Raw genomic sequence first — 25,064 nt, forward strand, 5'->3', positions numbered from 1 at the left:
AGGCATTGGAGCAGACTCCCCAGGGAAGTTGTGGAATCAGCATTCCTGGAAGTGTTCAAAAGCCATGTGGATGTGGCAGCAGGGGGCTGGGACAGGGTTTAGTGGTGGGCACAGTGTTGGACTCCAGGGTTTTGGAAGCTTTTCCACCCTTAGTGATTCTTTGATTCTCTGATCCCAGGTTACAGCTGAGCACAGACCCCAAGCTTCAGAACCCCTGATGTCCAGGTCAGCAAACTCATTTCTAACCTTAAAAGACCACAGTGCTTAGGCCAAACATCTGCTGTCAGGAATGCTTGACATGTGTCTCTTCTTTCTTGCACCATGGCCTCTTTCCAGCCCACAGCACTGGGGTATACAGGGTAAGTATGGGGGAAGGTTGATGATTAATGTCATAATGGCTCCTTTTAATATACTTCATCTGTCAGCTTAATTCCCTGCAACTGGGATAATCACAGTAATTAGATGCAATTGTTCAGATCATTACCTAATTGCAGATCTTTTCACTGTAGCCGGTTCACGTGACTTTTAAATGTGCAGAAAAGATGGAAAGTCTGAATTACACCTATATTATAGAAAATTCTATGAGATATAAGAATGCCCCACAAGTTTAAATTGCACATGAGGATCTTGTGATTGCAGAGCATTCAACATGGGGAATCAGGGATGTTACAAGTAATGCACTTTTATTTCTGGTTCCAAAGAGTTAAAACTGTGCTTCACATAAACACAGTGACATCAGACTTCCCCACCTCCATCTGAACAAGTCATGCAGATTCCAAAAATGTTCTTGAACTCCTAACATCTCCAGAGCAGATGCTTATGCAAAAGGTATGCCAGGAATTCCTGTGTCTTCCTGGTCCTAATTGACAGCCAGCATTTTTGGTGTTAATTTATAATCAGCCATGCTCTTTGAACAGCCAAATATGAGATGAGGAGAATGACACAAACTAAAACTTTAGCCAAAAAAACCCAACAACCCAGACTAGATGGCATTTTATTACTAGATTAATTTTTAGATTAAGATATTTCCTAAATGAATAAAATGATGAACTTGTAAAATCTCATCAAGTGTATTCAAAAGGAGTATTCATCATCTCTGATTTAGCTTCTTATTGTGTCTAGTTTTATTTCATAAGATGAAAGTTAGGAGCACAGTTCAATAAACTGTCACTGAAGAGAGAGGAGCCTTTGAAAAGGATGAAGCAGACCAAATTAAGATGCTGAAGTATCTCAAAATAGAGTAAATACCCTTCAGAGAGGTGGTGATTTAAGTCTGAGATCACACACTGTATCTTTCTTACAAAGGGAATAAGGAACCTTTGCTTTAAGTGCAAAGTAGAACTCAAGTTTATATATAAAAGTACAACTGCCACTTCCAAAATCACGCATTTATACACCTGCTAGAGTGAAATACAGCCTCATTTCTCTGGCCACTGGTGTTATTTGGGTTTTGGAAAAGAAAACACCAAGGGGATATCAGGATGTAGAAAGAACCACACAGGTTGCCCACTGAGGAAGTATTTTATTGGGTTCAGGTGCCTCCTCATCAGTTTTGCAAGCCCGGTGCAGCCAAAGCAGAAAGGTTGAATGACTCATTTCCTTCCTGCTCCTGTTGTCAGGCACCTCAACCATCAAAGCCTTCCCTCAGACACGTCCCCCCTCTGGCTGGAGGAGCCCTGGTTTGTGCAACTGCACGAGGACGTGCCTTGGGAACAATTCCCGGAAAGTCACACAGAGCTGTGCCCTGCTCTGAGCACTGCTGGTGGGATCCCAGCTCCGAGCCCGTGGGCTGAACAAGAATACAACTCTGGAACTGCCATCTGGGCTTTGCCTTTGAATTTTTGGCACCTCAGGCACCTCCCTAAGCTCCTCAGGGCTTCCCTGATCCACCTAGTCTGAATTATGCTGTCACCTATCCTTGTGCCATGTGATACTTGAATTATGAAAACTTCATCCTCCTTGCTGTCTCTGACCATTTGCTTGGTGGAGCAGAAGGGGAGAATTCCCATCAGACATCTATTTTTCTACAGAAATAGCGGACAGACTCCTGCTTTTTATCGGTGTTGGATCTTCTTTGGATGAAAGGTAAAAAGGGCTGCTCTGCCAAAACCTAAGACAACCCAACAAACCAGCTTTGTCTGCTTAATGAACAGTTTCACTTTAAAGTGTTGAAAGCCTGTGGAGTTTCAGCACACAGCCACGCCAGGAGGATGTGATGGGACATGCTCTCACTGGTTTATGCCTTGTATTCTTCAACTCCAATCACGATGAAGACCTGATGCATTTCATTCCAAGGTACCAGCTGCAAGTTCGAGTTAGAATAAGATTTTGAAAGGTTTTTCACACTTTCTGATGAATCAAGGATAATTCTGTGCTGCTGGGGGAATGCAGGAGTGTATTTTCAAGGCCAAGTGCTATCAAAAAAGAATTTGCCCGTTCTACTGAATACCAAAAAAGAAAAAAAAAAAAAAAGAAGAACCATCAAATGCAAAAATTTCTTCTTGTATTAGGTAACTGGCTATTTCCAGGTCGAAATCAACACTGTAGTGAATTTCATGTGAAAGTGCAGAACTTTAGGTCATACTTTGATTTTTAGTTGGTTGCTGCCAGTTTCTGGGTTCTCCTGGAAGGGGAAAAATTGCTGCTCCTTGAACTTAACAACTGTAAAAACAGTACTTGGCTGTGTAAACACAGAAGTCTCTGTGTCATTTCAAGTGCTGCAGGTTGTCTCCCCACCTGTTTTTATTCCTCAAGGCTGCCAGTCCCTACAGACCCTGGATCAGTGTATGCATCCTGCCAGACCCTAGCACATGTCCATGTGTCCTTGGGCATTTTACATGACATGGGGGCAACTGTAAGCAGCAATGTCCTAAGAGCAAAACCTTCCCTTGAGAGACCTTTCCTTACTAAGAGCCTTAAGGGAACTCCTGTGTTAGAAATAAGCCCTAAAATGTTAAAATATAATGTAAGTAGCTCCTAGAGAAGCCTGCCCAGAGATATGTTATGATACAAATACAATCAGCTGAATAGATGGGTTGTTAGGTGTGGTTCACTGCAGGGCATAATGGAGAAAACCAGTCATTTTGGGACTTCCACACTGGTGCTGTTCCTTGTCCCAGTGCCTGCAGTGAGGGCCAGTTAGATGGCAATAAATGAAGGTAAATGACATATACATATACCTTGCTTCATGACTTCCTGGGCATGGTGAAAGGGTACCAGTGATTGTGTCCTGCTATCCTGGGCAGGAAAGAAGATGCTGATTTTCTAGGCAGGTCCCAGTTCCTCTGGCTGGTGAACTCACTGCCTTTGATCCACTGCAGAGCTCACATGGAAAAGCACATACAAGCCTGATGGTTTGGCTGAGCCAGCCTTATCTTTCCCTACCAGCAAAAATGAAATAATACACTGGGAAAGCAAGGTGATAACACAGCTGTGCATTTTGCTGATGACAGACTCTGCGTGCCCTCTGGACATCACCACCTCTCACTCTCTCCCATCCCAGTGGGATGGATTTTCTTTCTCTCATACTGAGTTATCTTGACTGCTACAAACACTATTTCAAGTGAGAATCCTCCCAATTTCAAGTGAGATTCCGCTATTTCAAGTGACATTCCTCCACAGGAACTAAGGGGATGGTTTGGAGAAATTAAAAATGGGATCAGGCCTCTTTAGTAAACCCAAATCTCTTCCTTTTCATTCCTGTCACCAATTCCAGGTTGCTACAGCTTCATGCCTTCTCCTTGTCCTCTCCTTGCACTACAACTCTTTGCACAGATGACATTATCCTTCCTGGGATTAATTTACTTCTGTCTCAAACTACATCTACAAGGGCTTTTAGATACATCTAGCAAGCCATACTCATGTTGTCCCAAAGTGAATAAATAGCCTCCTTGAGATGATGTTTTGAAACTAGAGCAAGATGTTCTTGGTCAGTTGTGCAGCCTTAACTCAGTTTGCCTTCTGGGTCATTCATCTGTGCCCAAGTTCCTGGGGATAAAGGGATAAAAATCCATTTAAACCTACCCTATTCATCACCCTGAAACAACATCACCGGGAAAGATATTGTTTGGAGCTTGGCCTAAATTAACGGTTTTCTGGGAGTTGAAAATAACTCAAGGCAAAATGTAGAAAGCTTTTTTCCAGATGTTCTTAGAGGGGTTGGGATTCCTTTTCCTTCTGAGTTAGAGGGCAGTTCCTCATTGCTCTGCACTTTACAGGAAGAAGATTTTGAGTCGTCTTCTACTCCAAATATTCAGACCTCACCCCATCCTTTATCAGCTGAGGGCCTAGTTCAGCACATCCTCACATTACAGACACTTGTAGCACAGACAGGCATGGAAGAATGATTTGCATTTTTCTCTCTAATTCACCTGATTCACTTACCCAAACCAGGAGAGCAGGGGAATATCTGCAAATCAGTTGTGTCTGACAGTTTGCTGAGAAAACACTTGCCAGATAAAGGTAAGAAAAAAGAAGTTTAATTCTTTGTGCACAAGATGACTGGGACAGCACAAGACAGACCCAAGCCATGGTTTTTTGACAGCCATTGTTTGGATGAATAAGCCCAGACAGAAAAATCACAAGAGGATAAAAAGTAAGTAGTAGGGTGATTTCAGACAGCAGCTCCCAAGGGTGATGAGAAAAGCAGAAGGAACAGACTGCAAGTTTCTCCTCTTCCAAGGTTTATTTTTGCATTTATAGAAATCCTGGCTGCTGTGTAGCAAGAACATCCAAAAGAACTGAAACACAGAAGGGAAGAAAGAACCATATTTCTTACTAAAAACTGTCAATCACTGGGTTATTCCCAGCAGCATAAATTAGCTGTTGTGGAATTCTGCCATGGCATGCCAGATTGCTTCGAGGACAGAAGAGGTTCATACAAACCTAATCCATGTATGTGTGTGTGTGTACATACATACATACATGCATACATATATATATATGCAGAACTGGAATCTGGGTGCAGACATCTCCCCAGTGATGCCCCTAAAGGGTGGATGAATACTGTTAAGCATCAGTTAAACATTTTTCTAGGATCCTGGGACCTTTGTGTGCAGTGGTTTCATGGAGGATCCCAGGATCTCTGCGTGGAGTGGTTTCATGGAGGATCCCAGGATCTCTGCGTAGAGTGGTTTCATGAGGATCCCAGGATCTCTCATGGAGTGGTTTCATGGAGGATCCCAGGATCTCTGCGTGGAGTGGTTTCATGGAGGATCCCAGGATCTCTCATAGAGTGGTTTCATGAGGATCCCAGAATCCCTCATGGAGTGGTTTCATGAGGATGCCAGGATCTCTTATGGAGTGGTTTCATGAGGATCCCAGAATCCCTCATGGAGTGGTTTCATGGAGGATCCCAGGATCTCTCATGGTGTGGATCATGGAGGATCCCAGGATCTCTCATGGAGTGGTTTCCTGAAGGATCCCAGGATCTCTGTGTGGAGGCGTAGCCCATTTCCAGTTTAATCAGAGTGATGTATCTGCCCAGACACTGCCAAAAAGGGATGACTGGCCCCTTTGTGTATGCATTTTCCACATGCTTCTCCTCCTTGTTGGGTGTGTCTGGTTTGTAAGTCCCATGTGGCCTGACTGAAATTACAGCGTAAGTATTTCAGCAGAAGCACAGCAATACCTCACTGACATGTTTTAGAGAGGGACAGACTTCTAGGTACAGGAAAGAAGTTCAGGAAACACAGAAATGCTTAAAATCAGGAAATGTAAACTGGAAGCAAGTGATCTGGTTGACTCATGTCAGGAAAGAGTGACAAAATAATGAAAAATATCCAAGGGGAACTTCGAGTTGCAGGTTATTTCAGACTGCCTCCAGAAGAACTGGAAATTACCCAGTTCTCCACATCTAGCAAGGTCACACCTCTAAGATAAGGACTGTCTCCAAACCAGGACATTTGAAGAAAAAAACAGCTTTGGCAGGACAGGAAACCAGTGCATTGGGAGAAGCCAGGTTTTGGAAACTGAGCTCTTTGGCACTTTTCACCTGAAAGTGAAAGGTTATTTCTCCATTTTCCTTATCTGCAAATTTTACTTAGGTTTTAAAGTCATTCTCTGGATGCTGGCATTAGCTCCTCTTCAAGAAGAAGGAAGAAGGAGTGACTTCCATGGTAACATGCAAAGGAGAAGTGCATTCCAGGGATACCTGTTTGGCTGCATTTGCAGTAATTACAAGTTAATAGATAGTTTCGCCAGTGAAAAGCATTTTAACCAATACACTGGTAAGAGAATATGCCAGATTGCATAGATGGAATTATTAATGACTGAGCAAAACAAAGATTGAATGCAATGTTTGTTTTTAAAGACTTTCCTGAAAACATGGAAACCTTAACAGGACCACTGGAGGGCAGCAATGTCAAAGTGAATCATTCGTCACTGAACTTTTGGGAATTACTTCGTGAACCAACCTCCAAAAAAAAAAAAAAAAAAAAAAAAAAAAACCAAACAAACAAACAAACAAAAACTTAGCAAGAAAATATAAATAAAAATCATTTGCTGCTGCCCAGATGCAAGCATGAAAATCGGGGCAATGCCTCCAGAGCAAAAGGCATCACTGCAGTGTCAGTTCCTTTGATTTTCCACTACTAAAGAATGCCACCTGAAGCCTTCAGGACTTGTCTTGTTGCAAGAAATTGCTAAAAATAAATAAAAAAACAAACCAAACCAACCAAACAAACAAACAAACAAAAATCCCAAAAAGTGGAGTCTTGATGCATTCTGAACCCCAAGAATTTGTAGTTTTTTTAAAAAAGTCAATATACAAGCAAAGGCTATTTTGTATATCTTTGTGTATATATATATTTGAATTATGTTTACATTTGAGATAGGTACACAATTCTAAATTAATCCAAACTGTTGTATTAACACAAAGGGGCAAACCTGTGATTTTTATTTTTAAGAGTGTAGTAAATTTCCTCATTTCAAAGAAGCCTTTCAAACACCAAGTGAGTAGAATCAGTATAATGAGTGCTCCCTCTCTAAAGAAGTCCACTGACATTAGTAAAGATTTTGGGATTACTAGGAAAATAAATGTATTAACTTTTCCCCAAGCATTGAAAGAATGCTATTATTAGTTTAGTGTTTACACATTTAAGGAATACATGTTCACAAAAATTTAAAGATTCTAGTTAGTCAGACACAGTAGTCCATTGATTGTAAATATAGAAATAATAAGAAAAGTACTGGCTGACTACAGACCCAGGATATAACATCTATCTATATTTTTTAAAAAAAGAGGAGTGAGGTAAATAAAGCTGGTATGGAGCTTGATATTTTTGTAAAATATGTAAGCTACAGTTCCACTCTGCAATTCTGCTATATACACATAACCTCTTGCTCAGTAACTGAGCTCCCTGTTTTTATTTAAATCACATCCAGCTATTTTACATGCAAAAATGTTCTGTTATTTTCAGCCTTAGAACAAGGAGAAAGAACAAGCTGGGCTTGTCCTATCATAGTGTCATTTGATACCTAGATGCTGGAACAAATCACCTCCAGAATTCTGATTTTGTTAGATTGCAATGGAAAGGACATTTTCTGATCATGTGGCTACCAGAAGAAAGAAGGGGTTTGGACAACAGCAGAACTTTAAACAGTTCCCATGGGATAACAAAGAATTTGTGGGGACCACCTGGGGAGCGTGACTAAAATAAATATAGAAAAGCAATATGATCCTGATAAGACATGGAGACTGCTTTAGAAAGTGGAATAATCTGTATTTTACCAGAATTTATGATTCTTCTAAGGTCTGTGACAGGTATTTGGGCATATTTTATTTCAAATTAGCTTGTTCCTGGTCCTGTTCCTGATTCTCTCCAGATCAGGTGGCCCTGGAGAGTTCAGGTCCAGATTAGTTTCCTCCAAGAAAAATCCCCCCATGCTCCACACTGCAACAAGCATCAAGGTGGGGCCCTTGGGATCTGTCCAGATGCACACACCAAATCCAAACCTAAAACCCACCATAAAATTCAGCCTTACATGGCACAGAGGGGAAATCCAAGGTAAAACACCTGGCAAAGTTATACATGGTAGTTACAGAAAGTGTGTACATTTACACAAATATAAATATTTATACCTGTATATTTATGCCTATAAATGTAGGATAAAGTTGCTTGTTTAGGTTTTGGGTTTTGTTTTTGGTTTTGTTTTTGGTTTTTTTTCCATTCCCTACATGCATGAGTCTCTCTTCAGCCTTTGGAACTTAAACATTTTATAATGATGATATAGATAGATATAGATGCAAATTGTTCTTAATGTTCATCATATTTTTATGAAAATGTGTGTCTGTGACATATAGATATGTGAATTAAACAGTTTTACACTAGGAACTGTGTCATTTATTTTTTAAGTTTATCTGAGTAAATGATGATGGCATAAAAATGGAAATCTAAGGAAAATATCCCATTGTCATATGGGAAACAATAGTGTATTGCTCTGGAACAGTGGTTTACACCCCTCCTTCTGATCCTACAGTTGGCTTCTGAGCAGATGGATCTCACCTTCACTTCCAGATTTTATGGACTGAGTTTGAAAACCAAAATCCAGCTTCTAAGCTGAGATGATGTGCTTGGCAAGTTACTGAAAGACAGTAAAGATGAAAGTACAGAAAGTTTTTTCCACAGTCAGTTTTCATGTGCTTCTATATACTGTTTTAAACAAAAACATCTGCTTTACTGTCACCATTTTAAAGGCTGGGAAAGAATTCTTTTTTAAAATGCTGGATTTTACTAATGTTTCAGTTAGCAAACAGATGTTAAAATCAATTGTAGTAGCACATGATGAGAAAAGCTGGACTTCTAATATGGAAACGTGTTACAATGTGCATACAGTGAATCTTAAAGGCAAGAACCTACAAACCTGCACAAAACCAAAATTGTTGGAGAACACAAGTTGGAATAAGGAGCAACTGAGGGAGCTGGGGGGGCTCAGCCTGGAGAAAACGGGGATCAGGGGGAACCTTCTGGCTCTGCACAACTCCTGACAAGAGGGGACAGCCGCGGGGTCAGGCTCTGCTGCCAGGGAATAAGGGCAGGACCAAAGGAAATGGTCTTGATTTGCACCAGAGTTTTAGGTTGAATATCAGGGAAAATGCCTCTGCTGAAGGGTTTATCAAGCACTGGAATAGGCTGATCAAGCCAGTGGGGGAGTTGAAGACTTCAAAAGCCTCTTCAAAAAGTGTGTGGATGTGGCACTTTGTGACAGGGTTTAGTGGTGATCTCAGCAGTGGTGGAGTAATGGTAGGACTCAATGATCTTAAGAGATCCTTTTCAATCTTAGTGATTCTGTGATTCTATGAAAGCTGTGAACTTTTTTTGCTGGAAAACAGATACCTGGTCCTATCCCTGTCATACATCTGTGATTTCTCTGCCTTAATCCTTAGAACAGGATATTGCATATTTGCTGAGCTTTCTCTTGGGCAAGCTTCCCCTTTTCACAGGGAAATTAAAACCACAGCAGTGCCTCTGGCTTTCATTTGGTATTTTATTCCAAATGCAGACTTTGGTGAGCTGAGGACCTAAAGCTTGTGACACCCTGTAGATGCAAGCCCATGTGCCACATACCTAAAAAAAAAAAAAAAGTTGAATTTCAACCACCCCTATGGTTGCCGTAGAGTTTACACCCACAGCCTTTGGCTTATCTGCTGGTAAATTCTAATTATTTTTGCCATAGTTATTTTCGGGGTGTAACATTTCCCGATTCGTCCAATAGAGCCAAAGTGACGAAGAAGCCCAAGAGCCACGGTCAGGTTCCTTCACTCTGAGCAAAAAGAGTGGAGGAGGGGGAGGAAAAAGAAGAAAAGAATAAAAAGGCAGCAGGACAAGGAGAAAATCTACACCGGGATGGTTTCTATGGAAAATATCGCCGGGATTCAGCGGAATCTGTTGTTAGCAACCAATGCATACAGCCAGGGCGCCGCAGCCGAGGGGGCGATGGATGGGCTGGGGCTGATGATGAATATTCCCATCTCCCAGCCGGGTTCCAGCGGCAGGGATGAGCCCAGCCTCCTCATCCCACGTACGGGAAATCAGGAGAGGATTCCGCCTCTCACCTCAGCTCCAACCCGCCACCTGCACAGCGGCGCCCTGGCTGTATGCCCTGGTTGCTAAAAACCAGATCCCCTTCGCAGCTTTCAAGTCAGCGTTTTATTTATTATTAAGTCACGAGGCTACTGGTCCTTAAAAGATCTCAAGTACGTGGCAGGGAAGAGACGGGCTGCGAGCCTCTTAGAGCCTCGGGGTGCCGCACTCGGCCCCCGCCACGAGAGCCGGCGGGGCTGTGAGGGGCGATGGCGCCGGGGAAGGGGACACCGCCATTACCCCGGCTGGCCCCGGGGAAGGGGAAGGGGGCACCGCCATTACCCCGGCTGGCCCCGGGGAAGGGGACACCGCCATTACCCCGGCTGGCCCCGGGGAAGGGGAAGGGGGCACCGCCATTACCCCGGCTGGCCCCGGGGAAGGGGGCACCGCCATTACCCCGGCTGGCCCCGGGGAAGGGGACACGGCCATTACCCCGGCTGGGCCCGGGGAAGGGGACACCGCCATTACCCCGGCTGGGCCCGGGGAAGGGGACACCGCCATTACCCCGGCTGGCCCCGGGGAAGGGGACACCGCCATTACCCCGGCTGGCCCCGGGGAAGGGGACACGGCCATTACCCCGGCTGGCCCCGGGGAAGGGGAAGGGGACACGGCCATTACCCCGGCTGGCCCCGGGGAAGGGGACACGGCCATTACCCCGGCTGGCCCCGGGGAAGGGGACACGGCCATTACCCCGGCTGGGCCCGGGGAAGGGGACACCGCCATTACCGCGGCTGGCCCCGGGGAAGGGGACACGGCCATTACCCCGGCTGGGCCCGGGGAAGGGGACACCGCCATTACCGCGGCTGGCCCCGGGGAAGGGGACACGGCCATTACCCCGGCTGGGCCCGGGGAAGGGGACACCGCCATTACCCCGGCCGACCGAGCCCTGCCCGCCCGCACCGTCGCTCGGCAACGGCGGCAGGCTGAGCAGGGGCCGGGCTGGGCACGGCTGAGGGAGCCCGAACATCGGCACAGGGATCGCAGAGCCGGGCTGGGCACGGCTGAGGGGAGCCCTACCCCCGACACGCAGGATTCCGGAGCCGGGCTGGACATGGCTGAAAGGAGCCCCAGCCGCGACCCCCAGGTAACGCAGCAGGCTGGGCAGCTCGGGCATAAATAGTGTAGCCCATAGTTGCGACTAAGCCTGTACACAGACCCTGAAAACAGCCACGCACAGAGAGTTGCACTTATCCTTGGGACACACGGACACCCACATTCATAGACCTCCTGCACACAGAGACACCGCCCCTGCAATCTGCTTCATACACGGAGATCCCCGCTGCAAACACTCTGCACACACAGACACTCTGCACACACACCCTGTAAACAGCATCACACACAGAGCTCCCTGCAATCGGCTTCACTCACAGACCCCGCCATCAACAGCCTCACAAACACGCACCCACAGTCTCACACAGACCCTGCTGCAAAGAGCCTCTCGCATCCCTGCACATACAGATCCCCCATACAAACAGCCTCACACACACAGAGCCCCATACAAACAGCCTCGCATACACAGAGCCCTGGACACAAAAACCCCCATATAAACAGCCTCACACACACAGAGCCCTGGACACAAAAACCCCCATATAAACAGCCTCACACACACAGAGCCCTGGACACAAAAACCCCCATACAAAGAGCCTCTCACACACAGAGCACTGCACACAAAAACCCTCATATAAACAGCCTCACACACAGAGCCCTGCACACCAAAACCCCCATACAAACAGCCTCACACACACAGAGCACTGCACACAAAAACCCTCATATAAACAGCCTCACACACAGAGCCCTGGACACAAAAACCCCCATATAAACAGCCTCACACAGAGCCCTGCACACCAAAACCCCCATACAAACAGTCTCACACACAAGTCCCCATACAAACAGCCTCACACACAGAGCCCTGCACACAAAACCCCCCATACAAACAGCCTCACACACACAGAGCCCTGGACACACAAACCCCCCATACAAACAGCCCCATACACCCCTGCATACACCCTGGGATACAAACACGCCCTGCACAAGGACTAACACACACACACAACCCATCCTCTGTTCAACGCTTATATCTCACTCGCACACACTCTCCCCACTCACACAGCCCTATCCCTGCACAATCCATCACACACACTTGCACACAGAGAACTGTGTCCATCACCATCACCTACACAGCCAGACAGCACAAACACACAGACATCCACACCTCAGTGCTCCTGTGCACACACATCCCCTTTTCAGGTACCTTTTCCCATTTACAGCCGTTTGTATGCACCCAGTGATCTCTTCCCATCTTTTTTTTTTTTTTTCCCAGGATATCTCCCACGTGTTGGCTGTCGCTTTTAAGGACTTGTACAGTGGAAATGTTTTTGAGGTGGACATGACAACAAACTGTATTAAGTCCCAAGAAGGAGACAATGTTTATCAAGACAGTTACACAGATGAGCTAGAGAAGGTACAAGTCCAAACCAAGTCAGAGTTTGGAGCTCTTTAGTCTTTACTTAGATCTTCTGTAAAATAAAATTTAAAGGCAGGTGTTGATCCTACAATTGTTATTTTAATGGAAATTTACTTGAGCACAGTTTACCACAGAACCTTTCAAGTAAGTTAATATTCACATGATCCTTCATGGTATTGTTATCTCTAGTTGGCTTTTCAGACACAGAGTACAACCAGTAAAAGCAGTAGCCCTTTAAATGCCTGTTTTACTGACTGAAAACTTTTCCCTGTACCTGCTGATCAGTGGCTCAGGTTTCTTATCTTGTCATCACTCCAATAGCTGTTGTCACTGTATAAGATGCTGGATGATGTGAGCCACAGGTGTTTTGTTCTGTTTTGTGTCACTGTGGAATGACAGTGTTTTAGCAGGCTTGTAAAGTGGTGATGTTTACTAATATGTATATGTTTACCTCTCAAAAACAAATAGAAGACATCTGCCTGTGACAGCTCAAATTTCTCTTTGTTCACCCATGCCTGTGGCAGCTTCTGGCTGAATGTCAGAGCCGGCTGACAGAAGCTGACAAAGCAGAAAAGGAGATCATTCAGGCCCAGGCCCGAGCAAAACATGAGGAGAAAAGGGTTCTAAACCAGATGAAGATTGATGCAGGGGAAGATTTCCATAAACTGGGGCTGCCACCAGGTGAGAATTCTGAATGTTGCTCCCCAGTACATTCTTACAGTACCTGGACACTAACTTGGAGTTGGCTTTACGTCAACAGAGCAACTTTGAAAGATTTTGTGCAGAGGTTCAAGTTGAATAACGTCTGTTTAACATTGAGAAACTAAACAACCATGTCATGTTCATGGTATTAAATTTGGATGGAGGGGTTACCACCTAAATATTACAAGTATACAAAATGTGATATGTAGCAGCAACAAATAAATATTTCTCCAATGGGTGCTTAGCTGGGTTTGAACTGAATTTAGAATTGTAGAGATGCATATCCAAATCTTGGCATTAAAATACCATATTTGTTTCTATAATATTATTTCATATAAAATATATATAATATATTTCATATAAAATATATATAATATATAAAAAATTATTTTATATTTAAAAATATTACCTGGAAAGGATGAGGTGTAAAAACAACATTACTGTGGATTGATCAAGACCATATGTTTTAAGAGGCTATTATTTTGCTTTTTTTTGTTTTGTTTTGTCTTGGGTTATTTTTTTTTTTTGTTGATTTTGCTTTTGGGTTTTTTTTGTTTGTTTGTTGACTTTACTGTTGCAGTGGCATCCTCTTTTCGGTGGATTGTGGATAATGAACTTCTCAGAAAAAATAATTTAATCTGTCCTGAGGATTACATCACTGAGAAATTACCTCTTGCTAAAGCACCAAAAGGTAATTTTTGAAGCAGAAAGTAATTTAGACTTTTTAGAACATTCTATAATTGAAGTATTGGAGGATGTAGCAGATCTGAGTATGTTTTTATAGTTTTCGGCCAAAGCAGAAGGGACTCAAGTATTTTAAGAGTAAGATTCCACTAAGAACACATTGAACACATTTTCAAAGTGTAATTGATAAATTCAAAACTACTGAGTTTGGATGTTCTTAGATATAGTATTTGATCATTATTGCACATTTGTTTACAGTTCTTCCCATCTCACACAAAAACTGAATTAGTGTGCTCTCTCCATCCAATTTTATTAGCACAAAAGCTGCAACAACATCTTGAATATAGAGAAGGGAAATAGTTACATTAAAGTAAAAGCTATTTTCAGTGAAATGAAATTTTATTCTTTATTTAGGGTTTAAAGTTTTCCAGTTCTGGAAATATATTCGTTCTATTTGCACATGAAGATCAGTAACGAAAATATTTTGGACAATATCAAGACTGCTACTTTTATTCATGTGTGAGCCAAGATTAAAGGTTTTAGGATCATTGAAATGAAGTTTTTCAGTCAAGCCAAAACAAACATTTCAGAGTAATCAGCTTAGTCAGATTTCAAGATTTGTACTTTGTTTTTTTCCATTATAATTCCAAACAAAGTGAAAAATCTCGCATCCCTTATAAGGTTAAAATATGGGAGTAATATAAGTGTATACAGCCTGTTTAATTAGTGCTTCTAAAAGTTTTATTTTTAAAGTACTAAGCTTTGTTTGTACAAAATAAGTTCTAAAAGTACATTAAATTCTAGAGGATTTTTGCCAGCAACAAACTTCAAAATAAACTCATACAGCTGTGCTTAGACTAAATATTTGTTGTTCATGTTTTCCTCTTACTGAATTATTTTTTTCTTTGAATTGCAGGAGAATCAGAACCTGGATACCTGAAAGGGGCACGTAAACAACGTGCTTTTTCACTGGATGAGAGTGTCTACTTATCTGACAGTGTGACAAGTGTGTCTTCAGCTCTGTCCTCGACTCCAGACTACAGCCTTGAGGCTAAAACCATCAATAAGGTACATTTTACAAGTCAGTTTTAGTCTCACAAAACTAACAAGTTAGGTTTAATCTGTAAGACCTGTTGCTCTTTCTGCAACAAAGGGTAAATATCAACCCATTGTTGATTTGACACCAGTATTTATATTTATTCTGTTAAAAAAAGAGAAATACTGTATTTTCCACATCATTGTCATTGCTGTGTAGCTTTAAATACACATGTGTATCTTGCTTTTTCCTCATCCTCAAAATCACTTTGTTTCATGTTGCACCATGCACTCTTGTTTTTCAAAGAAAACTAAAGCCTTACAAAAACCAGCCACGAAAGAGAAGAGGTCCTGGAAAGCAGAGGAATTAAGTGAGTACCTCTCCAGACTTGAGAAAAGTCAGAATTTCTTGAAGAATCCACGCTTTTTTCCACCAAATACTCTGGATGGAGGCAAATCTCTTCTAATTTCTCAAGAAAAAGTGGAAGAAATCATAGCCAGAAGAAAAGCAGAAGATACCAAAGGGTATGCAGTGTGTACAGTTTCTGAATTCTGGGCTGGAATGCACAGAGCTCCTCTATAGAATTGCTGTGGATTTACTCAGAGATATTTTGAGCTAAATTTCTTATGTAGTCTCTTAATAACAAAGTATGTCTGTATGATATTTTAGTTTTGCCAAAGGAGACATTTTGCAATTTCTTATTTTATCAGTATTTAGAGAACCAGGAAGTAAGATAATCTCTCCTTTTTTTTTATCTTTCAGTGATACCTCATTTGTTCCCGTGTTTCTTGCCAGTCCACCTTCTGTGCTGTTTTCATATGATAAAGCTGGGCAGGTTTATGAGGTGAGAAGGTTCTTTGTAGAGAGTTAATTCTGCCTCCCTGAAGAACTATATCCTATCATGATCTACATATTTCACCCGATGTTTCGCCGTTCTGAATTTTAATAAAAGTCTGAGTTTCTTCTGTATATTGAGTTTATGACCCTCTAACTTCCTTGAAGATACTCTATCACACCTGCCACTGACACACAAACCAGTGAAGACTAAATGGGCTCTTCTCAGTCTCTTTGTTTTGATAGTGTCTGATTCAGCCTCTGTTGAATAAACTGGGATTTTGGGGATGGTTGTGATGATGAAGTAGTTACTCCTAGCAGTAGTACTGGGCAATTGCAAATATTTTAATGAGTGGTGATAAATACAATGGAGCATTTTTTTTTTTTTTTTTTTAATGAAGATGACTGTAGAGCTACAGAACATTACTTCAACAGGTCAACACGTCAGACTTATCCCCCCGTCTACTTCAGTATTTTTCATTTGGCCAGGTAAAAGCTCTTTTTCTGTCTTTAAAATGTTAACACATACAAAATCTAATTTACCTGCTCTAACAAAGATTTTCCAGAGAAGTTGTGTTTGGTTCTGTTAGCCATAGTGCTCAGTTCTTTAGAAGCTGACATCTGATTTAGGCCCATTCACATGCAACTCATAAGCAGATTGAAATTGTCTAATGAGGAATTCAAGAAGACTAAATTAAATGTTTGATGTTAGATTGAAATGTGTCTGTGGAATGCCTAGATGACATCTTATCCAAAATTCATCTAGGAACCAAGGTAGTTTCCACAGAAAACATTATAAGGAGATGGAAAGAAATAACACACTGCAATAAAGGACAGGTTAGAGGAAAAACAAGAAAATTACCTTTCCTACAGTAGGATAGCCAGGCATTGGGATAGATTGCCTAAGGAGATTGTGATACCCCAAGAACTGGAGGAATATTAAATATGAAGTTAGGTGCCTCCATGGAAGCCCTTTTGTCTTGTGGTAAGGCAATTCTGGGTAATGTCTCTAAGTTTCTCCTCGCTATTTTCTGTGTTTATGAGGAGTATATTTCAGACAAAGCAGTCTTTGAGCTTCCTGGAACATGTGCACATTCCTAGATTGCACTGCTAGGCCTCTTGTGCCCTTTTTATCAGCTTGAATTAGGCAATAACTGGGGGGAATTTACAGGCATCATTCCAGAGGAAGATGTGATCATAAATACTACTGCCAATTTGGGGAGGTTGTAATTTTTTTTTTTTTAATTTTATGCCTTTTTTTCTGTTTTTATTTTTTCCCCCAAGGAAAATATCCAGGAAAGGGAGGAATGATTGCTCCTGGGATGGCATGCCAGTATACAGTCCAGTTTATTCCTGAATATCTGGGAGATTATGAAGATTATCTATTAGTGGAGAGTCAAGGATCAGAATCTTTTGTCATCCCAATCCAAGCTAAAGTATCACTTCCAGTATTAACATGTCAGTGGTGTCCAAATACTAAATTTCTCTAAAGTTAAAGCAGACTTCTTTTTTTAATTTGACTGTCTTCAATTTTGTGTCACAAAACATATGTGGAAAAAATTGTCAGTGCAGTTTCTACATTTTGATATCTATCTCATTTTCATTTATCATAGATTTATTAGTTATTAAAATGTAATCCTGTTGGATTTTACCTCAATTGTTTCTTTTTGTCATCTTAGGCTCTTCTTGTTCACTATATTAGACAAGTGAGTAGGGGCCACATTTCTAGGTTTGTGTTTTGTTGATTCCTTAACTCCCAATTGTAATTGCTAATTCTAAATATTATGGAATTATTTTTTAGTTATAATTATTTGATGCTATTCATTAATGTTCATGGAATGTGAAATTAATTATAAATGGTTATGGTATACCTGAACCTCTCAGATATCTAAGCTCAACTATAATAAACAGGATTACTTTTGCAAAAATTTGCTTTGATTTTTTTGTAAATTCACTTCTCCTGTTATACTGAGTTTTTCTAAAAAAAAATCATCTTACTTTTTATCATTCAATAATCTTTAAGGAGGAAAAGAACATCTTACATCATTAAAATGTAAGATGAATGTAGAAATATACATCTCACACTGTCCAACTTTGAAACTGAAAGAATTTGAGGGGGTTTAGGATTGCAAAACTTGGCGTGGTCTCATGCAGTAATGTCTGTAAAGAGTTATTTAATCAGCAGCCGTCACTGTCTCTGGAGTCTGATTTTCTGTGTTACTCCTTGCAGTGCCTGACTTTATAGACTGTGGTCCCTGCCTTGTTGGAAGAATAAAAACAACAGCAGTTTTGTGCAGAAATGAGGGAGTTAGGACTGGGAAGTTCGCTATAATGCCAGAGAAAGCCTGGCCAGCTCCTGATTTGGGGGTGAGTGATTAGAAGGGAAATACTGGACCCAGCATGGTGTGGGTGCCCTGGTATGGAGGCCTTTTGAGCCACTCATGTTGTATTAGCACAGAAGTCATAAGGCCTTGCTGGAGATATCTGCATTGTGCCATTCCTTTATCCTGAAAAGCAGTCTCCCTGGATGCCTGTACCTCCTTCTTGTGCTCTGGTTTTCCTGTGGGAGAGCTTGTCTTGCTCAGGGGAGAAGTAAACTGAGGCATAAATGAGGGAAAGGAAAACTGGCTCAAGCTTTAACCTTACCCTTGAAGCAAATAGAAATGCTATCAGTTCTAGCATTGCTTGAGGTAATTTCCTCTCCCTCCTCAACAAAAACATCCTTTACTGACCTTGCTGCACCTGTAGACACAGCAATCCAATCCAGTTCTGCTCTGTCCCCATCACAAACCAGGGCCTAAGTAGGATGGGCAAAGGAGATAAAATGGGACAGGTAGACTGGCATTATTGGTTTTGGAGAAAGAGCAGATGGGCCAAGTTGTCTCTCCAGAGACTTTACAGTTCCAACTCAAAGTGAGTTTTAAGCATGCAGAAACAGACAGAGCCCCTCTCTCAGGCAGAGCTGTTCTCCTGTGATTATGAATATGAATATTAGGGCTTCTGACACTGTCATTTGTCTTCAGAGAACTGCACTTTCCCTTCTGCTTTCACCAAGTTCATTATAAAGCAGGGAGCATTTTTTAAAATTAAGCCATATTTATTAGCCACACTCTTTTGAGATGTGTGAAAAAAAAAAGTATGGTAAGAGGTAAAACAGTCATGTAGTATACTGCCTGTTTCAGGTAAATCTGTTTTAAACACAGCAATCTGATAAATTTAAATTTTGTTTTGTTTTGGTTTTTTTTTGTTTGTTTGTTTGTTTTAATGCTTTAGGTGGCTGCCACTGCTGATTTTGTGATACAGGATCCTTTTGGGATCCAGCCTGCTGTTTTGGAGCTAGCTCCAGGGCAGAATGCAACAGTAGAGGTTAGTGCCATCTGCTCTAGAAAGGTTTTTTAATTCACCAAATAAATTAAGAAGCAAGATCATTTTAGAAGACCTGGCTCAATCTTGCAAGTTTGGGTTTATGTGAGCAAACAATGACTCTGTTTCTTGCAACTGTTATTTTTAATTACTAATTACTAAAACTGTCCTTCAGGGAATATTTACAAATTGAAGTGTATTAGTTAGGGGAGAGAAAACAGTCACAGACCTTGCTATTTCCCTTCTCTCTTTCAGGTAGTGTTTTTCCCTTCTTTGCCAGAAGCCTCACAGCAAACATTCACCATTTTGTGTGACAATTATCCAATCAATTATATTACACTCACAGGTTTGTTTCTAGCACCTTTCTAATTCCATAGATATTCAGATAATGTGAGTGGTGATTGTTGGTGTGAAGTGATGGTAACATTTTGGGTCATTGGCTTAAGCAAATACTGGCATTTTCTTTTTGTATTGTTGTTACTGCTCCTTCCCAGTGCATGGATACACTGGATTCAGAAAACATCGAGCTCTTAACATTTGGTAGGCAAAAATCCAAATGTAAAATGTCACCAAGTCACAGAAAAGAAAACCAGTTGACAGGTGCAACTCATCTCTTTTACTTTTCTGTTAATAAGATAACTTGACAAACTATGAATCATGAGGTGTAACAGGGCAGAAATGAACCACATTTGGACCTTTTGAGGTAGGCAGTCTTTGGATTAACTAATGAAATCAGTTCAAATTCTTATAAGTGTTGGTGCTAGTATTGTAATATAACTGCTATAACATGAGGCTTGGTTTGTCATCTATTGAATCACTTTATCACATGTATTTACTTTGGATTTTTAAAATTCATTTGCTGCTTATTTTAATTATAATATACTGCTCAAAACATCTGGGAGCCACATTGTCAACCACTGTAAACACCCTGCTCACTTCAGTGAAACCATGCTGATGTAAGTGAGCTGACATCCCTGTCAATGAAATTCAGGAACAGAAGGTCTCTGTTAACAGATGTTGATAGACACAACATCAGGATTGTACAATTAACACATTGGAGTTTTGAAACGTGAGGAAACACCAGATATTATCAACAATGAAGATTGATGACATTTACTATTGATGATGTGAGCTATGTTAATAGTCAGATAGTGAACAGTAATACGTAATTATTTCTTCCAGGGCTTGGAGAGGTGATTGCTCTGGAGCTTTTGTTTGTCACGGGTGGAGAAAGCAAAGCTCAGCTGGGTGAAGTCACTGATGCAACAGCACAGCACCTCATACGATTCGAGCCCCAAAACCCACAGAGCACTAAGGAGAAGAGACTGCTTATAAAGAACTCCACGTAGGTAGCTGCTATTAGAGTAATGCTCTGCAGTGTGGCCATACTGGTAGGGATCTTATTTGTCATCTCTGCTCTCTCAAGCTGGAGAAACCTTTGTGCCTTTGACAAACCTTTTGCAGTAGCTTTGCTTCTTTTTGCTCCTTTCTGTTTGGTAATTAAGGTTGAAGGAATGTTGTACATTGTTCAAGCATTATGGCAACCATTAGCCAAGGTCAATATCTTTGCTTCAATAGAGGTAAATCTACAAAAAATTCATAAATATACATGTTTGCAGGAAATACTTACAGGGTGATCCAGGTGAAATTTATGTAACTTTAAATGTCTACTACATATACTTTTGCAATTGAGATAAGCACTCTTTTCCTTTCATATTGCAGGGAATAGATGCTTCCAAGCATACAATTCTGATTGTAGACATGTCCCATTGAAAACTCATAGTACATTCTGGACTCCACAGAATCAGAATGGGAGCCCCGTGTAATTAACTCACGTTAAAACTCTCAGATGGTTCCTACAACTGAGTCCTTAAAGAGTTAAATATAAATTCAATTTGAAGTCAACAAATGTGTCCTTATGGACAATTACATCGTACTGAACATAGCGGCATCCTGATTTTGCTCAGAATCAATCAGACTTTAACAGGAATACACTTGTGCATGATTGCAGCAGATAGAGGCTGTAGACCATCAAAGCAGTGAGAAGGTCAATGCTGGGTTTAGGACCATTAATCTAAATTGCTGTTTCCAAGCAGTGAATATCTGGCAGTTTGTTTTGTGGCCTGGAAATCACACATGCATAATGCCAGAACAGGCTGATGTTTGAATAGAGAAAGTGTGATTGGTGAACTGGACATTGTAAACTGACAATGGATGTGACTGTGCCAGTTTCCACATTTTCTCTGTGCTATAATCACCGCAGCACTCCCTGCACATCTGGTGTCAGTATTTGAATAAAACAAAGCTGTCCAGGCTGAGAGTAAACTCCATAGAAGCAGGAAAAATAAACATTCTTTCTGCTACAGAAAGTGAAACAAAAAATTGTAAATGTCCAGTTTTATCAGTGATACTTTCAAATTCTAGTGTCCTTCTTCCCCCTTACTAAGGCAGAATTTTTGAGGTCAGCACGAGCAAGATTCTCAAACCCATGAAGACATTCCATGGAATACACTTCTGCTGAAACAACCTAGTTAAGCAACCTTTTCTGGATTGCAGAGAGTGAGGCAGAGCCATGGCTATAATTTTAGATTGAGCCATTGTGCTTTGCTGACATGTTAAAGACCACATCTTGCACTTGGATTAAATTCAGAATGTGATTTAGGTCATCAGCACTGATCCAAAGCAAATGTACTGGTGTCAGCAGGAATGGACCTGTTCATCCCAGATCTTTGAAAAAAATAATCGCAGAGTTTCTAAAACTTGGATTACATGAAAAGTTCAAATAAGGCAAGAAAGTGTTACAATATCTTACACACTTATAGAATTTACTTTCACATATTACCCTGGAATTTAGTAGCAGCAGTTTGGGCTGCTACACGTATTAGCATGTTCTTTGTATGATTTATATACTCTGACTCTGATGCCTCAGCAGCTTTGCAACTCACAAAAACTGGGAAGTCAAACCCCTGTGATCTGTAAAGAGAGGAATTTCCTACCTGAAAAAAGGATCTGAACATTTTCTTAATGTATTTTTACTCAAAAATATCTTAATGTATTTTACTCAAAAAATACAATTTTTTAAAATAATATATTTTCTGTTGTTTATTGACTTGTTTGCAGCCATCAAGAGCTTCCCTTCTTCTGGCAGATAACAAAGCCTAATCTGAAACCATTAATACCAGAAGAAACTGCAGACTTTACAGAGGTCAAAAAAAATCAAGATCCAGAGTCAGCCTTCTCCCTAAATCCTGAGCAGGGAGTTTTGCTTCCCTGTGCAGATCATGAGTTTATTCTCACTTATGCTCCACAGGAGGTATGGCTTGTGATTTCTTCCTATCTACAAATCCAGCTGTGTATTTTTATTCAAGTCATAAAATCCTTGCTGTGGAACTTTTCTAAATTAATTAGCTGGTACCATGCTCTGATAAACAGTATTCAAAATGTAAAAAGTTACTGAAAGAAAACATGTTTTGACTGCAAAATGTGAGACAGTTTCTGATCTCATATAATTTTGGGGACTGACTGGATGCAATTAATTTTACACTGAAATTGTGGACACATCCTCATTCTGCAGCTGTGCTGGCTGGTGAAGTTACCATCTTCACCCCTCTATCAGCTCCTCCACCAGCTCCTGACCCTTCCCCCTCTCCTTGGGGGATGTGCCTTGTACCTACTCCAGTCTAAATAAGTTAGTTAACAAACACTGATTATTTAAACTGTTTCCAGCTGTAGTTTTTTTGGCCTGCAATGGGTCCTATGAACAGCTGAGTGGTGAATTAAGGGGCTAGTAGGAGCCTTTAGCAGAGAAATGCTGTGTGCAGCTGTGGGTAAGAAGGGTGCAAGGATGTTGGAATGCAGTTATCCCAGGGACTGTTCTCTCTGTTTCTGCTCCCCTGTCCCTGTAAATAAGGAGCATGAGCTCACTGTATTTAGAGAAACCTGATACAAAGAAAGTTCAAGAGTGGGAATGTCCCATGCAGTGTTGATTGACAGACATAAGAAATACCTCAGATAAGTATGGAACAGAAACTACCCGGCTATTTAAAAATAATTTGTTCATAGAATGTATATTGAATTAAAATATACATTAAAATTAGTATTTGTCTACAAACAAACGAAGCTTTTGCATAGCCCTTCAGATTTAAGGCCTGCTTCTGTGTTTCTTTCCCCCCACTCCATTAGAATACAGAAGGCATTCTCTTCCCATGATGGAAAAGTCATGTTTCTTACTTAAGATTAGATTGATGATCAATTAAGCTGAATACTCTTGAGCAGTTAGAAGAAACTTCTCAATTAGTACAGCAGTACTGAGCTTAATTTGGGGAGCCTTTACAGATGCTTGTATGTAGTATGTAATATACAGGGGAAATAATAACAGGCATGTCAAAAATTAGTATTTTTCTTGGAACCATACACCATGAGATCAGAATCTGGCTTAATATTTTGCAGTCAAACATGTTTTCTTTTAGTAACTCCAGAGTTTGAATATTGTTTATCAGAGTTTAGTACTCTGATGATGATCATTTATCCTTTACATGTAAATCACTTTTCCATCTTTTTTTGATCTTCAACATAAATGATTACTTGATACTAAAATCCTTTTCTCCTTCATCTGTGCAGCTGAAGAGTTATCATAGTGTGCTGCAGATGGTAGTGAGGGACATCCCAGAATCACCTTGGTAAGCTGAGAAACATTCCCCAGTAAGATATGTAGCCACAATTTATCTGTTCTATTACTTTAAGTTAGTGGGATTTGTCTTCTTTCTGGTGATGATGAATTGACAAGTATAAAGAATATTACTTGTAGAAGTAGTTGTGGTACAAAGAACATCTCTGATATCCTCCCCCATGTCCAGACACATGCCTGGCCCTGGCTTTTCCCCTCTTGGAAAAAGATAATACTGTCATTTTTTTCTGCTTATTTTCCAGCGTTCCCTGCTATTACTCTTTGCCACAGCTGTATGTGACTTAGATACTTGTTCATGGACAGACTGGAACAACTAAAATATTTTAAAGTATAATGAAGTTTTTAATTGGCTAAGCTAATTGCCCACAGGCACTCTGTACTTGAGAAACTTGTGATGGTTGTCAGTTTTGATCTGGCAATTAAAAGACAGGATCAAATTTAACACAGGTTTGACATAGTTAATGATTCTACCATATTTCCTCCCAAAGTTTGATAGAAGAGAGGATGCTTCAAAACATCCCAAAATGCAGAGTAGAGGATGTAATAGCACTGGAAATAGAAGTTAAAGGCTCAACAGAACCATTTCATCTTCTTCTGGAACCATATGCTGTTATCATACCTGGAGAAAATTTCATTGGTGTAAATATCAAGAAAACATTTAAGGTTTGTGTGCTTTTGACTTCACTGTTGTCATGTGGTTTGTGTCACTGGATGTCATAGGTGTTATTAGAAGATATCAGACGGTCAGTGTTATTTTAGTTTTCCTGAAATATTTTTAAAGGAGGCCATGAATCCAGAAGGGTCTGCACTGAAATGCCCTACCTGGCCTGCTCAGCCCTAGCCTCCAGGCAGCAGCCTTTTCTCCTTTTTCATCTCTCCAGTTTGATACCACAGAGTCTGACCCTTCTCAATGTTTTTCTGGGTCACTAGCCTGTTGCTTATCACTTTGTCATCCCTGTAGTGTAAAAAGTTTTCCAGCTGGGAGGAATAGTCAATGGATGTTAAATTAGTTCATAACCGAGGCACTGTTCATGCAAAGAACTACAGGAAGCACAGAAGAGCTAAAAAAACACTTATGCTGGATTTTACTAGATGTTATTCTTTCCTGCATGTTCTGGTAATTTCTCTTTGGCCATTCTGGGACAGAATGCTGTTGCAATTGTCCCCTCACACAGCATCCCCTTCACTACAGATCAGGATCCTTTTGATTTT

At 41.1% G+C, this 25,064-nt stretch overlaps 1 protein-coding gene across 2 annotated transcripts in view; it reads left to right on the forward strand.

Annotated features, from left to right (window-relative positions):
• The first annotated feature begins 10,934 nt into the window (after positions 1-10,934).
• The window catches only part of DLEC1 (DLEC1 cilia and flagella associated protein), a 32,946-nt gene continuing 18,816 nt past the window's right edge, over positions 10,935-25,064 (forward strand). Inside the window, exons 1-16 of one of the 2 annotated variants that reach the window (XM_085563106.1) lie at positions 10,935-11,166; positions 12,403-12,543; positions 13,071-13,227; positions 13,829-13,939; positions 14,849-15,000; positions 15,275-15,492; positions 15,731-15,812; positions 16,204-16,291; positions 17,087-17,260; positions 18,033-18,169; positions 19,076-19,168; positions 19,421-19,511; positions 20,348-20,510; positions 22,286-22,478; positions 23,786-23,844; positions 24,341-24,515. In XM_085563106.1, coding sequence (XP_085419232.1) covers positions 11,134-11,166; positions 12,403-12,543; positions 13,071-13,227; positions 13,829-13,939; positions 14,849-15,000; positions 15,275-15,492; positions 15,731-15,812; positions 16,204-16,291; positions 17,087-17,260; positions 18,033-18,169; positions 19,076-19,168; positions 19,421-19,511; positions 20,348-20,510; positions 22,286-22,478; positions 23,786-23,844; positions 24,341-24,515 — 2,067 coding nt within the window. In that variant the 5' untranslated portion in view covers positions 10,935-11,133. The remainder of the gene's footprint in view (positions 11,167-12,402; positions 12,544-13,070; positions 13,228-13,828; positions 13,940-14,848; positions 15,001-15,274; positions 15,493-15,730; positions 15,813-16,203; positions 16,292-17,086; positions 17,261-18,032; positions 18,170-19,075; positions 19,169-19,420; positions 19,512-20,347; positions 20,511-22,285; positions 22,479-23,785; positions 23,845-24,340; positions 24,516-25,064) is intronic. The other variant, XM_085563103.1, reaches the window with a different exon arrangement.

Source organism: Lonchura striata, chromosome 2 (assembly GCF_050655825.1).
Source record: "Lonchura striata isolate lonStrDom1 chromosome 2, ASM5065582v1, whole genome shotgun sequence".
Lineage (NCBI taxonomy): Eukaryota > Metazoa > Chordata > Aves > Passeriformes > Estrildidae > Lonchura > Lonchura striata.